This window comes from Labeo rohita, chromosome 19 (genome assembly GCF_022985175.1).
Source record: "Labeo rohita strain BAU-BD-2019 chromosome 19, IGBB_LRoh.1.0, whole genome shotgun sequence".
NCBI classification, from domain to species: domain Eukaryota; kingdom Metazoa; phylum Chordata; class Actinopteri; order Cypriniformes; family Cyprinidae; genus Labeo; species Labeo rohita.
The window spans coordinates 12,233,862-12,248,759 of record NC_066887.1 but is presented as its reverse complement, the minus strand read 5'-3'; the positions used below and the strand labels follow the sequence as shown (position 1 = coordinate 12,248,759).

General features: G+C 35.9%; 2 protein-coding genes across 11 annotated transcripts in view; both read right to left on the bottom strand.

Annotated features, from left to right (window-relative positions):
- Positions 1-4,236, bottom strand: part of spire1a (spire-type actin nucleation factor 1a) — a 60,607-nt gene extending 56,371 nt beyond the window's left edge. For all 8 annotated transcript variants that reach the window (XM_051137390.1, XM_051137392.1, XM_051137391.1 and 5 more), the window contains exon 1: positions 3,767-4,236. In XM_051137390.1, the coding sequence (XP_050993347.1) occupies positions 3,767-4,079 (313 nt within the window). In that variant the 5' untranslated portion in view covers positions 4,080-4,236. The remainder of the gene's footprint in view (positions 1-3,766) is intronic.
- A 1,968-nt stretch (positions 4,237-6,204) lies between these two features.
- On the bottom strand, positions 6,205-9,136 carry si:ch211-215i13.3 (brain and acute leukemia cytoplasmic protein). 3 transcript variants are annotated; one of them, XM_051137422.1, is made up of 3 exons: positions 8,851-9,136; positions 8,482-8,596; positions 6,205-8,276 (listed from the first exon to the last, which is right to left on the bottom strand). In XM_051137422.1, the coding sequence occupies exons 1-3, from the start codon at positions 9,032-9,034 to the stop codon at positions 8,270-8,272; spliced, it is 306 nt and encodes a 101-aa protein (XP_050993379.1). In that variant the 5' UTR covers positions 9,035-9,136; the 3' UTR covers positions 6,205-8,269. The 3 variants fall into 3 exon arrangements, with proteins under 3 accessions (XP_050993379.1, XP_050993377.1, XP_050993378.1); XM_051137420.1 differs by having other exon boundaries at positions 8,529-8,596; XM_051137421.1 differs by having other exon boundaries at positions 6,205-8,273; positions 8,529-8,596.
- Between the last annotated feature and the right edge of the window lie 5,762 nt (positions 9,137-14,898).

The following is a 14,898-nucleotide window of genomic DNA, read 5'->3' as shown; positions in this document are numbered from 1 at the left end:
GTGAACTATCCTTTTAGCAACCTCATAGATTTTTGTTGTTTTTTGTTTTTAACTGAAAATCAGAAAACTAAATAGCACACCTTAACATCCCACAAGATTTGAGGTAACATTCATTTCCAAATGACGCAGGACGAAATATGCGCTAAAGCTTAATGCATATGATTATGCAACAATAACATGCTGACCTTAGCAAGCACCATTAATTAACAGCATCTTTTTAGAAAAGTGTGCACTGTGCAGTATGGGTTGCAGCCATGAATAAATTTCATAGAAGGGAAATTGACCATGACAAACCCCCTCCCCCGTTTCTATATTACACAGAGGGACCCAGGGGTTTACCTCAGACAACCTTCACATGAAATATTTAACTCAGATCTATAAGAGACAGACAGAGAAGCAATTTGGGCCGGCTGAGCCTGAGATACACAACATCTACACAGGGGTTAGAATCATAATGTCTGTCTCTTAGCCCTCCATCAGTGGCACTGGAGGTATAATGTTACAGTGTTAAAAGAAAGAGCCTCCTCTGGGATTGGCTGAGACCCAGAGTTCATTTCTGCCACTAATGAATGAACCCAGTGTCATTGCAACGGCCAACTGAAAAGCAAATATAACTGAAGTCTGAAACTGAATCTTTATATAATCTAACATGCACCATCCAGATACGAAAGAGGTGTTTTTGAAGAGGTGCTTTTGTCTTTTAGTGCAAGACAGATCCCAAATACACTGTTGTATGAAAACAGACAAGCAGTGTAATGTTATCTTTCTATAAAGATGAAAGGAGATCACTGGAAATAATTCATCCTTTACATTGTGACCTTGTTACCATAGAAACCCATTTACAAGGGTGTTTGACTTGATAGGAAAGTAGCAAACCAAAATTGAGACAAAAAGGAAAAGGAAACCCATGCTACTAAAAATGACTGTATTATTCATTTTAATAAATAGCTATATTTTTGAGCTGAGTCAGATAATTAATTTAAAATCAAGCCACCAATGTTGATGTTTGTATATTAATATTTAACAATGGGAAATAACATCTGTGACAAATATGCAATATATTCTGATGTTTTTGATGCAATCACAACACCTTGTGAGACAGAAAGTGAAAGCGTTATCTATCTCAGAGTAACCTATATCTTAATCTTCTCAGGAGCTTCAAAGCTTACGCTTTCATATTTCATTTTTCTAGTTAGGATACATGGCGTTTCCAGGGTTGCTGCAACTATGAATCACTCTATAGAAGAAAAGGAGACATAAACATCATTGCCTGGAGCTTGGAGGCAGATGCTGGTCCTTTTTTACACATCACATCTCTAATAGAGTCTCAAACTATTTCATTCAGGTTGAGGGACAGATCTATTCACCGAGGATAGACCACGACTGAACCTGGCAGGTTTGCAACCCACAGTCTGATATCATTGGTCAGTCAGTGTAATTTGAACGTTTCCACATTTGCCAGGCCAGCAAACTTAAGCAGAATTCAGCAGACCGTCATGTTACATAAGCATTGATTTTCCTGCCTGATAGGGACCATCTGATCTAACTACTTGCTTGACATTTGGCATTACAATTCTGTACTTAATAAGGAAGAAGGAAACATATCTTTTTATTTTACATCCTTAAAAACAGTTTGTATAAACAGAGTTATGGACTATCAACTGCCTAACTACACTACGGCTTTGTGAATCAGCAGCTAACTGGAGGTCATGTGATCATGTGTCCCACTCTCTCATAGCTATAAGGTGTGAGTAGATAGGTATCATCATTTTGAAGTAAATGTGTGCAAAAGTATGAAAATCTGTGTGTAACTTTAAAGAATGTCACTACCAAACACTATTTTTTCTATCATTAAACACACTTTTTTGGGAGTTATTCCACAACATTTAGTTTTTATATGTGTACAACTGTTCAGAACTGTGCTAGCTAACCATGTGCTGATTAGCATCGTTGAGCTAGCTTCAAAAGTATCTAAAATTGTCACTAACGAAACAGTCACTACTGAAACATTTGATGAAGTTTCGGTAGTGACATCTTTGTTTTTTTGGGTGTTATCACATAAATTTGTCACTGCCGTAACAGTCACCACCAAAACATGTCATTATTGTTTCGGTAGTGACAAAAGTGAACACATAATCCTTTATTTTGTGAGAAATAAACAAAATTTTCATAAAGCTATGCAATTTTTTTGGTATGTTTTAGTAGTGTTTTAGTTTGTGAGTTCTGTAATGTGTTATGGTTGCTCCCAAAGCATTACTGTCAACACCGAAAATGTGCAGGCACTACCAAAACATGGTATGGCTTGTCAAAAATTAAGCATATTGAATTATCAACTAAGATGTTATGATAGTGTTTGGTTTTGTGTATATTCAAACTAATGAATCCTTAAGTTTAAAATCAGTATGATCAACTTTTTGCCTTTTACAACAAAAAAAAAGGGTTCAAAATACAGCAAATCTCATAAATCACACTTGAAATATTGTTAAAATTGTAATTGCTATTGATTTACCTCTGAAAACTTCTTAATAAAATATAAATATATATATATATATAAATATAAATATATATATATATATATATATATATATATATATATACACACTTTCTGAAAATACAATATGAGAATTAACTGCACAATTACTAGAAACGTATGCCCTGAATATTATACAATTTGCATACAAAATTCATGTAAAACATCATTTTTTCCCAAGACATTTCCAACTCTGCCTTTGAACCAATTCTGTAGAATGGCCCATATAAAACCACAAAAAAGCTCTAATAACTGACGATCATGTCTAAATCCTTGTTAGGGAGATGGAGGGACTGAGACATTCATCCCAATAATTATACATAAAACCAGCAGACTCCCAAAGGAGAAACAGAAATGGAAGCCAAATCCAAAACCCTCAGGCTAAGAAACCCAAATGAGATAATGGTTGCAAATTTAATTATACTAGTTCTGTCTGGAACATCCCTCTCTCTAAATTAATTTTTTGAAATTATGACGATTTTGGGTAAGAAAATAGAAACCATCAGTTATTATCTATATTTAAAGCCCCATGGTATTTGTTCTCAAAAATATTGATGTAAAATACATAATTGCAACTGGTAATCTGACAGTATATTTTAATTTTAAAAGATTAATATAAGGCCTATTAATTTAGAACATTCAGTGCACTAACTATGATTGGAATTAGAGTACAAGAACAGATATTCAGCACAGTAAATGTTCTACATTTATCATTCTTTGTATTTTAGTAACAGTGCATTCTGAAACAACACATAAACATGTTTAAATGTTGAATCAAGATGTTAAGTATGCATGATATCACAGAAGTACTAGGCCAAAGAGCAGGTTCCTATTGTTGCCCTCATGACTGAAGGTGCTTATGGATGAATCCATCACATGGCCCCATTGTTTACAATGGCACGATGGTCGCCACGATATAAACCGGTATTATGGAGAATAAATGATTTGTATTGCAGTTAATACTGGTTACTAAACAACATGAGGTTTGATAATAAAATCAAAGCATATGATATATACAAATATAATATTTAAATTCTCAAATAGAACATCTAGAATGGAAATGTACATTCTTAAATCTGTCTAAAAATCGAAATGGCCTCTATTAATTATAAAATCGCTTCTATTTACGTGTCAGTGGTAAATAACGCGTCTCAAAGCCACTGCTGTTCAGCTGGCTTCACGCTGCGCCATTTACTGCGCATTTACTTGGACTTCTCATGTAAACATTCAGGTTACCTGGACTGCTCTGCTGATATAATTTCACAGTCCCGTCCTTCCGGATCCTCACATCTCCAGGACCCGCAATCCGTTCAGGTGGACTCCCACCTGTCTCTTTCCGTCTCTGTTTTTGAGTTAGCCACCTGCAACACTGATAACACACGGCCCAGGCTTGCTCCTCATTGATGGGCTGACTGTACAGTGTTAAAATCTCTTCCAAACACAATTCATCTTCCCCGTCCGTACAATCCATACTGAGGTCTTCAGGTTTCGCTCCATCTCCGGGAACCTGGAGATCCGACGGTGAGATTAACATTCCTTCGTCAGTCATTCTTCTTCTCCAGGCTTGCCGAGAGCAGGAATGACTGTGTTACAATGATAAAGAGACAGGAGAGGTGTGTTTACGTTAGGTCTGTCATCTAGAAGCACGGCACGCGTGTCCGCCTCTGCTGCCCGTGTCGCTACTTCTGAGCTCAGTCTGCTGCTGCTGTTCGACTCCGAGAGGCGCTCAGATGACTTTTCCGCATGGTCTCAGAGTCAGTCATATCCTCAGTCAGTCCATTGACAGTTTAAACTATTAGAGAAGATCGCGTTAATCTTAAATAGCGCTTTTTTCTCACAATTTATAACAACGAAAGAACTTTAGAATTAGCTTAGAACTTTAGAAAATGCTTTGTTTACAAAGTCCAGTGTTGGGGGTAACGCATTACAAGTAACGCAAGTTACGTAATATTATTACTTTTTCCAAGTAACTAGTAAAGTAACGCATTACTTTTTAACTGACAAGAAAATATGAGAGTTACTTTTCCCCCATTTATTGGGTAATCGTGAGTAAGATGTTAGTTCTTGAATAAATGTGAACATGCATTAATTCATCTCTCTCACAAAAAACAGATTCAGTATTCCTCAAAATGAATAAAAACAGTAAAATTCAACTCAGAATATGACGCAAATCTGCAATAATTAAATATGTTAAATAATACAAATATCCTTTATGCATTTAATACCATTTTACTAACCGATATCTTTGCTGCCGACCTTCGATGATCCAGTTCAACCATACTAATAAGTAAAAATAAGATAATCTAACATTTGTTTATTGCTGAAGAGTTGATATTTTTTCTTCTGTGGTCTACTGTACACACGTGAATTTACTTTTCTCAAAGCCTAAGGCTTTTGGTGTGAAAATTCTTTTACATTTGCCAAAAATAGAACTTTTTATATTAAAAACACACCAACAAGCCCTGCCCAGATTTAAAAAGTAACACAAAATTAAAGTAACGCATTACTTTCCATAAAAAGTAACTAAGTAACGTAATTAGTTACTATTATTATTGTAATGCATTATTTAGTAACTTTCCCCAACACTGACAAACACATCTAAAAGTTAATGTTATGTAGGTGCAATTATGTTAAATCTTGACCTAAATTTGGATTAAAAAACGTTTAATTTAAATCTAACTGTGAAATTTGAATCTTAACCTGTAACATGTAAAGCTGACCAGTCAAATGATTAAGGAATAAATCAATAGGCTTTGCACCAATGGCATGACCTAAATTTATTTAAAATAATATTTCGATTTAGATTGTAATTAAAGATGATTAATCATTAATGAATAATTACTGCACCTCTTTCTCTATAAAAAGGTGACAACTCAAAATTGTAGACTAAATTGTGGATTTAAAGAGATAGATCACCCAAAAATGAAAATTCCTTTATGATTTATTCACCCTCAAGCCTTCCTAGGTGTATATGACTTTCTTCTTTCAGACATATACAATTAGAGTTATACTAAAAAATGACTCTTCCAAGCTTTATAATGGCAGTGAATGGGTGTTGAGATTTTGAAGTCCACTAAAATGCATCCATCCATCATAAAAACTACTCCACATGGCTCCAGGAGTTTAATAAAGGCCTTCTAAAGTGAATCAATGCATTTCTGTAAGAAAAATATCCATAATTAAAACTTTATAGACTGTAATCTAACTTCCGCTAACTGTTGTATATACGTTCACAGGAGAGCGGCGTTCCAGCGGATGATGTAGGACTTTATAAAGTTTTAAATATGGATATTTTTCTCACACAAACACATCAATTCACTTTAGAAGGTCTTTATTAACCCTCCAGAGCCATGTGGAGCACGTTTTATGATGGATGGATGCACTTTAATGTAACTTTGATTGTATTTGTCTGAAAAAAGAAAGTCATATACATCTAGGATGGCCTGAGAGTGAGTAAATCATGGGGACATTTTCATTTTTGGCTGAACTATCCCTCTAATGCAGGGGAGACAGAGACCCCATTGTCTTAACCAATATACTGTATAATATCCATAAAAGCTTTTTGTGTGAGTGTGTGTTTTTTTGTTTGTTTGCTTTTTGCATGTCACTTCTCAGTGTATTTCTAGAGCAACAAATAGCCTATTGCAAAACAGTAGAGACTTAAATCTGCCCCACTTTTTTATTTATCTTTTTTTTTTATTTTACTGAACATGGATAATACAGAACAGCATCACATTTCATGCAGTAGATGTTCTGCATGTACAAATTTGCAGCCTCTGTCCCTAGAGTGTGGAGGTGACTACACAATGTGTCAGATATGTTTTCGAGTAAACAGTGTTAATGCATTTCTATATTTGGTATTTTATTTGCTGATTTGAATTGTAAAAAAGGTTCCCTACATATTTACCAGTTTGAATCTCAATTATTTAAATTGAAATGAAGGTGATAAGAGATGGCATAATGATTATGGTAAACACCTGAATGTAAATAACATTCATGCACAAAAACAATGTTACATTTCAGCCCATCAGTGGGCTAGAGGTAACAACAGTGCTCTTTGTACTTAACATTAATTTACAGATTTGGGATAAGTGAAACATTTCTCAGTAAGGGTAATAGAAAAAGAAAAAAAAAACAGTGATATTTACTTCTTTAGACTTTGTCTTAATGTATAATTTGTGATGCAGCGTTAAGCTCTGGTAAAACCATGCACAGGCAATGCATACATTTTTTAAAAAACTGTGCTTTTATCTGTACATTAAATGTTTCATATTAACGTCACAGTGTCCAATCCACAACAATAGTTCGTTACTAAGTAATGTAAGATAAACTGCTCCATCTAGTGGTTCATGTGCTTTTACAGCACATAGCAGCCCTTATGAAATGCCTGTGACTAAAGCATGGTTATTGTAGTTAACTAAAACTAAAACCATTAAAAAAAAAATAAAAAATAAAAATTACATTTTAACTAAAATAAATTAGAAAAAATAATACATTTTATTTCAGCTTATTTCATTTTTATTCATCTTGATATACTAAAACTAAAACTCAAGTAATAATGAATACAAACTATGTTAGACATATTTAAAAATAATAATATTAATAAAAATATATGTGACTCTGGACCACAAAACCAGTCATGGGGTAAATTTTTTGAAACTGAGATTTATAAATCATCTGAAAACTGAATAAATAAGCTTTCCAATGACGTATGGTTTGTTAGGACAATATTTTGCTGAGATTGGCCAAAATAGTGAGAAAATCGCCTTTAAAATTGTCCACCTGAAGTTCTTACCAATGCATATTACTAGTCAAAATTAGGTTTTGATATATTTATGGTAGAAATGGAACATGATCTTTACTTTAATATCTTTATGATTTTTGGCATAAATGAAAAATCGATAATTTTGACCCATGCAATGTATTTTTGGCTATTGCTACAAATATACCCATGCTACTTAAGACTGGTTTTGCGGCTCAAGGTCACATATTATCTCATTGGTACTTAAATAATACTGGACTGGAAGGTGGAAGGTGGGACAAAAACACATCTTGGTTAAGCTGGTCTGCTGTTTCCCTCCATTTCAAAGGCAAAAAAAAATGCAATTTTATTTCTAAAATAAAAAAAGTAAATTACTACGAAAATGAATCACCAACAAATAAAAAATAAACAAATACTAATGTCCAGTAAATCCATATTTACTAGAATTTGGAAGGACCAAAAAACACAAATATTAACTAACCAATTAAAATAGTTGTTATCGTTGTCGTTTTGCAAGTATCTAGGAATGACAAAAATATTCAGTAGTCTTGTCTTTTAAAATAAGTGTCATCAGCATTCAAATTGCACAGTGAAATTCTGAGACCCATAATTAATTGTGAACGATAACTCCTATATGCAACATTATGAACTTACTGAGCTTTGCTCAGTAGCTCCTATGAGGACTAAAATCTATATTTGCCATGCTAATGATCAGATGCATCTTTTGCAACAAAGCTTCAGCAAAGCATAATATTTCTATAAGTGTGCATTAACAGGATATCATCTCTTGTCAAGCTCTTTTTCTCTTCACACCTTATGGTTCCTATATAGCCACATCGCTGAGCTCCTCCGGGTTTCAGTGCGTATCAGACGAAGATGATTTTTCCCTCATGGCTCCCCTGGGTGAGACACAACATTAGATGACACCGCTTCAGATTGAGCAGTTTCCTCCTTGAGCGTTGTCTGCTTTGAGTCACTTATCTGCTGTAAAACACAAACAAGCTGTCACCACATCGCATAAAAAATCAGACTTAATGTTATTCAAACACTGACACAGCTGTTCTTTCAGTCTGCTTTGTCTGTAGGCTACATTGTCAAAACCCTGAAGTTTAAAGTATTATGCATATGAGACCTTTAAATGTGTAATGTTTCATAAATAGCTGGCAGTTTTTTATTCAGTGACTGAAACCTCATGACCGCAGGATGTTTTGTGATGATTTGTGTCGGTGTCAAAACCTGCTTTCCACACTGAGTTCCTGCATTAACCATCTGTCTGCCTCTGTCTTTGGCCTCCATACCTCTACCTGAGGAGGAAGTGACAATCATGTTCATTTTCGCTTAATTAAAAACTATTTTGAGACTAAAAGACCATTCAAAAGAGAATAAACAAGCTAAACAAACTTTGATTTTAATTCAGAAGTCAGGACAAGCTGCTCTGACACCTCAGCATCTTAAAGCTACAGACTTTTGCATTTAAATCAGATACATAGCCTATATTTTCAAAGCATACGTGTATACATATTACAACCCTATTACTTTGGTCAAAAACGGCATATACCTGATAGTTTTGCACTGTCTTTATTAAGATGGCTAGATTCTCCACGCACGACGCGGTTCTTGGAAGTCACGCCGTTGGGGATTTCAGCATCAGTGTTGGTAAGCCACGTCGATTCGGTTTCTCTGGTCCAGCTCTCATGATACCGCGGTTCAATAGCATCTGCTCGGCTCCCACCGCAGCCCATTGAAATAAGATGGAGCGCTGCATGCGCTAATAAATGATGCAGGCGAGCGCGCACGTTATGCTCTGGTCCCACGCGCAGCTGTGAGTGAATGAGTGCCCTCGTGCATTTGCCAAACTTGAGATTTGTCATCCTTTACGTCATCAGTTTATTGTGATACTGTGAAGAGGTGATCTGCACCAAAACAAACGAGAGAGCAATACGTTTACGTTTTACTGACATGTTTCAGCAGCAAAAACCATACATTTTTATATTTTCCCTGGTGAAAAAACAGCATATGCTGGTTAGGTATGTTTTGATGCTGGATTAAGATGGTCCTTAGCTGGTTTATGCTGGTCCCTTGCTAGTTGATGCTGGTCCTTAGCTGGTTTATGCTGGTTTATCCTTGACCAGCAACATGACCAGCTTAAACCAGCAAAGGACCATCTTAAACTAGCATCAAAACATACCTACCAGCATATGCTGGTTTTTTCACCAGGGTTAGATGTTGTATGTGTGAGTGCATTTGTTTTTATTTTCCAATTTAATACTCTCTCTCTCTCTCCCTCTATCCTTTTACGTACAGACATGCTTTGTTGGGGTCAAACGAAGTAACCCTATACAATTTAGTTATTTTAATAATTTAAATACAGTGGGGGGAAATTATTTGATACCTCTTATTTAATTTTGTATGTTTACCCACTGACAAAGAAATGATCAGTCTGTAATTTTAATGGTAGGGTTATTTGAACAGTGAGAGACAACTAAAAAAATCCAGGAAAATACATTTTTAAAAAAGTTATAAATTGATTTGCATTTTAATGAGTGAAATAAGTATCTGATCACCTATCAGTCGGCAAGATTTCTGGCTGCCAGGTGTCTTTTATGCAGGTACTTTCTTAAAGGGAGTGCTCCTATATCTCAGCTTGTAACCTGTATAAAAGACACCTGTCCACGGAAGCAATCAATCTGATTCCAGATTCTCCACTATGACCAAGAATATTCCAAGGATGTCAGGGACAAGACTGTAGACCTTCACAAGGCTGGAAAGGGCTACAAGACCATCGCCAAGCAGCTTGGTGAGAAGGTGACAACAGTTGGTGCGATTATCCGCAAATGGAAGAAACACAAATAACTAAATAACTGTCAGTCTCCCTCAGTCTGGGGCTCCATGCAAGATCTCGTGGGGTTTCATTGATCATGAGAACGATAAGGAATCCGCCCAGAACTACATGGGAGGATCTTGTCAATGATCTCAAGGCAGCTGGGACCATAGTCACCTAGAAAACAATTGGTAACACATTACGCCATGAAGGACTGAAATCCTGCAGTGCCCGCAAGGTCCCCCTGTTCAAGAAAGCACATGTACAGGCCCTGTAGTTTGCTAATGAACATGTACAGGTCTGAAGTTTGCTAATGAACATCTAAATGATTCAGAGGAGAACTTGGTGAAAGTGTTGTGGTCAGATGAGACCAATATTAAGCTCTTTGGCATCAACTCAACTCGCCATGTTTGGAGGAGGAGGAATGCTGCCTATGACCCCAAGAACACCATTCCCACAGTCAAACATTGAGGTGGAAACATTATGCTTTGGGGGTGTTTTTCTGCTAAGACAGGGGTGTCCAAACTCAGTCCTGGAGGGCCAGTGTCCTGCAGAGTTTAGCTCCAACCCCAATTAGACACACCTGAACCAGCTAATCAAGCTCTTACTAGGCATAGTAGAAACTTCCTGGCAGATGTGTTGAGGCAAGTTGGAGCTAAACTCTGCAGGACACTGGCCCTACAGGGCTGAGTTTAGTGCTAAGGGGAAAGGACAACTGCATCACATCAAAGGGACAATGGACGGGGCCATGTACCGTCAAATCTTGTGTAAGAACCTCCTTCCCTCATTGAAAATGGGTCGTGGATGGGTATTCCAATATGACAATGACCCAAAGGCAGCAAAGGAGTGGCTCAAGAGGTTTTTATTGTTATTCTGTCTATCACTGTTCAAATAAACCTACCATTAAAATCATAGATTGATCATTTCTTTGTCAGTGGGCAAACATACAAAATCAGCAGGGGATCAAATAATTTTTTCCCCACAGTACCTATCCTTTTACATACAAACATGGTTTGTTGGGGTCAAACAGAGTAACAATTTAGTGATTTTAATAATTTAAATATATAATTTTAATAAATCGATCTAGAATCATGTTTAAGGTGAGACACTGCAGGTAAATAGAGTTAAAAAAAAATAACTAATAGTTGTCACCTTACCCAGTTGATTGATTACATAGATAATTGCAAACATTTTTTGTTTTGTAAGTTTTTTTTAAATGTTACACTCTAAAAACTGGGTAAAATATGGACATACCCAGCGATTGGGTTGTTTTGACCCAGCGGTTGGGTTAAATGTTTAACCCAACCTTCTGGGTAGTGACCCAACAGCTGGGTCAAAACAACCCAATTGCTGGGTATGTCCATATTTTACCCAGCGCTGGGTTGTATTTAACCCAGCAGTTTTAGAGTGTAGGTTTAAATATGCAAATTAGGCATTATTTAATGAAATATACGCTAATTTGCATAAATTTCTAGTACAAAATATGAACACTGGAAGAAGTCAGTTTCAAAATTCTTATTTATTTATTTACATTTATTTATTTATTTATTGACATATTGGTCAATTGTTTTTACAGAGGAAATTTTGGGTATCTAATTTTTGTCACTGCATAATTCAGAAAATACAGACAGAAAACAATATATTTTCACAATTTTGGGGGGAATAAAATTGTGAGTGTGTGTATATAATCAACATATCAGCAAATTATATATGAACAGATCTCTCTGTAAAAACCTTCAGGATATAGGCAGGAATAAAAATGTAAAGTTTGGTGTGTGTAAATGTTACTGAAGTGGAGATTTATGGATCCGTGTAAATCAGACTTAAAAAATCATTTTGAGAAAACGGCCTTTAAAAATATGTATTGTAATTGAAATCTATTGACACAAATAGATAAAATGCTATAAAAAAGAACTTAACAGTGTCTCTTGGATATTTTCTTTCCACTAGTCTGAAATAGCACTTTATAAAAAACCAAAAAGCCCAAAATCTCAAACCTGACAGGTGCATGAAAAAACAGTGTTTTTACCTGCAGTGTCTCCCCTTAAAAGTTTATTAAAGGGGTCATGACATGGATTTTTTTTAATTATTATTATTTTAATATATTCTTTTTACGTATAAGTAATGTTTTTTTTTAAGATTTTATTTTTGCCTTTTATTATGGTAGGACAGATCATACAGGACAGGAAGCAAAGTTGGAGAGAGAGAGAAGGGGGTGGGATCGGGAAAGGTCCTCAAGCCGGGATTCGAACTCGGGAAGCCCGTAGCGCAAAACCTCTGCATATCGGCGCCGAGACTTATAGGTAACGTTAATAAAGTTTTTGCACAAAACAAACAAGCAAACAAAAAACAAAAATTGGAAAAATAATTATTTTCAACCCTCATTCTGACCCTCTGTTTAAAATGACCTGTTTTTAAGGGGCGGGTCCTTTAAGACCTGTCAGTAAACTTCCACTGTTATCAACAGTATCAATGCCCCACCCCCTCACTATTGTATGCATTTTGACAACATGATCAAAATAAAACGGTCATTTCCAGACAAAGCATTATGAAATAATTTACTTACCATTTGTGATGCAGCTGCAGTCAGATCTAGTACCGCTTCATCTTTCATTCAACACGTTTCTTTGTCAACTCTCCATGACACTGTGCCTTGTTTACAAAACAACATTCTCCAAACAATCCTCTGACAAGGAGTCAAACGAGTCAAAACGAACCTTCTTTCACTTCGTTTGTCCTATTAATTAATGACTGTGCCAGAAAGCGAATGCGCATCTGTATACTGCATCCAGTGCAGACAAGATAGTGGCAGTGATTGTACTTTTTCTATATGCTTTTGACACGACACTCACATTCAGCACAAACTAGTGTCAGCCGTTAAGCATCTGAACGATAGTGGAGCCTATGGTGAAAAGATGACTATCCGTCGATGCCTTGCTCTGGAGGCGGTGTTTATGCACATGTTTGTGCCTGGGTGATGTCATCTTGCACCTCTATTTTCAGAGCTTGATTAAATAAATGCTTTTTTTATAATAAGGAGGATGTTTTAGCCCTTTCAGACCTGAATTTTTTTCACTGGACAAAATTTTTTTTTTCCTCTTGACATTTGCTCTTCTCCAACATATAAATGAGTCTAAAAAAAAAAGATTTGTGCAAACTCATTTTTTATTAGATTTTTCTCATGTCCACTACAATGGACGCCAGGACTGAATAAAAAAAAAAATCTGCATATTGTAACCATACATAATAAGTAGAGTTTGTGCACTATAGTTGAACTAGCGTTTAAGATTTTGAACAGAACACATACTGTAAGAATGAACAATGCCATAAGAATGTGGAAAAAAAGGTAAGATGATATGAAGTCTCAAAAAAACTTGTTTTTTGGGTTGAAGTGGGTGAATCTGAGTATATGTATGGGTTTATGTGTACTTGCTGATTGTTTTGATAAATATATGATTGTTGCATTATAGCATCAAGGCATCAGTGTGTGTGGAAGTGGTGTGAGTGTGTGTGTTGCTCTGTATTCACTGATCTCATCCACTATGGCTGTTTCTCAATAAAACCAATGAACAATTGACCTACAGATTATAGTCACTCTGAAGACATAAATGAAATCATATTAATATTAATTGAATTAATTAACATCAATGTTCATAAAACATTAACATTTGAATTTGTACCTCTGTATTTAGCTTTGAAATGCTTGCACAAATTTCTCAATCTGTTATACAACTAATACATGAGGTTCCTGCTAAGACCTGATGTCCATTGCGATAGACAGTAAATTTTAAAAAAATCCTGTGTTCTGCAACTCTGACAGATCTTCAAAATAACTTTAAATATTATCATTTTATAGTCTTAATTTTACAACCGGTGCAACTTGATGAGTGTACCATTAACATAATTCTGCATATAAAAGGTAAAATATGGGGTTCCTCCTCTTCCTGTCTAGTTGGTTATCATGTCTCTCTTTTGTGATGTCTGTAGCTCAATCAAAATAAGTTAGGAGTCAGATCTTCATTGTAATTGGTTGATCAGGGACCAATCAGTGACTAGGCATTGCTCATATTTTAAAAACATAACATTTTATTGGTTTAAACAAAAAATCATGTGATGTCCATTTCAATGGACGCAGGGTCTGAAAGGGTTAAGCTATGAAACCTGCAAGATGTTTTAAAGGGGTCATCAGATGCCCATTTTCCACAAGTTGATATGATTCTTTAGGGTCTTAATGAAAAGTCTATAATATACTTTGGTTAAAAATTCTCAATGGTAGTGTAAAACAACACCCTTTTTACCTTGCCAAAATCAGCTCTGCAAAAATCATCCCATTCTGGTTGAGGCTGCTTTAAATGCAAATGAGCTCTGCTCACCCCGCCCCTCTCTTCTCTCTGTGGAGTGACGAGCCCGTTTACTTTAGCCGCATTTAGCCGCTAAACTTGCTAACTAGCACATTATTAGGAAAGGCGATCGCAGAGATTCATAAAAAAACCCTTATGCTCACTTCTGCTGTAAGTGAAGCTGGATCATGAATGATTCGCGCAAACACAGACGCATTTATGTAGATCGGGAGGCGCACACAAACAAACATAATCCACTGCATCTTCAGCTGCTCAGACGTCGGGAATAAACGACGACCACTACGTTCATTATTACATCCAGCAACACAACACCACAATTCTTGTCTAACTTATATCCCTGCTCCAGCATCAAAACATGGAGGTTGGACTGTTACAACTGATCTGAAATAAGATGCTCATGTCAATCAACTATTGTGGGAGCGGC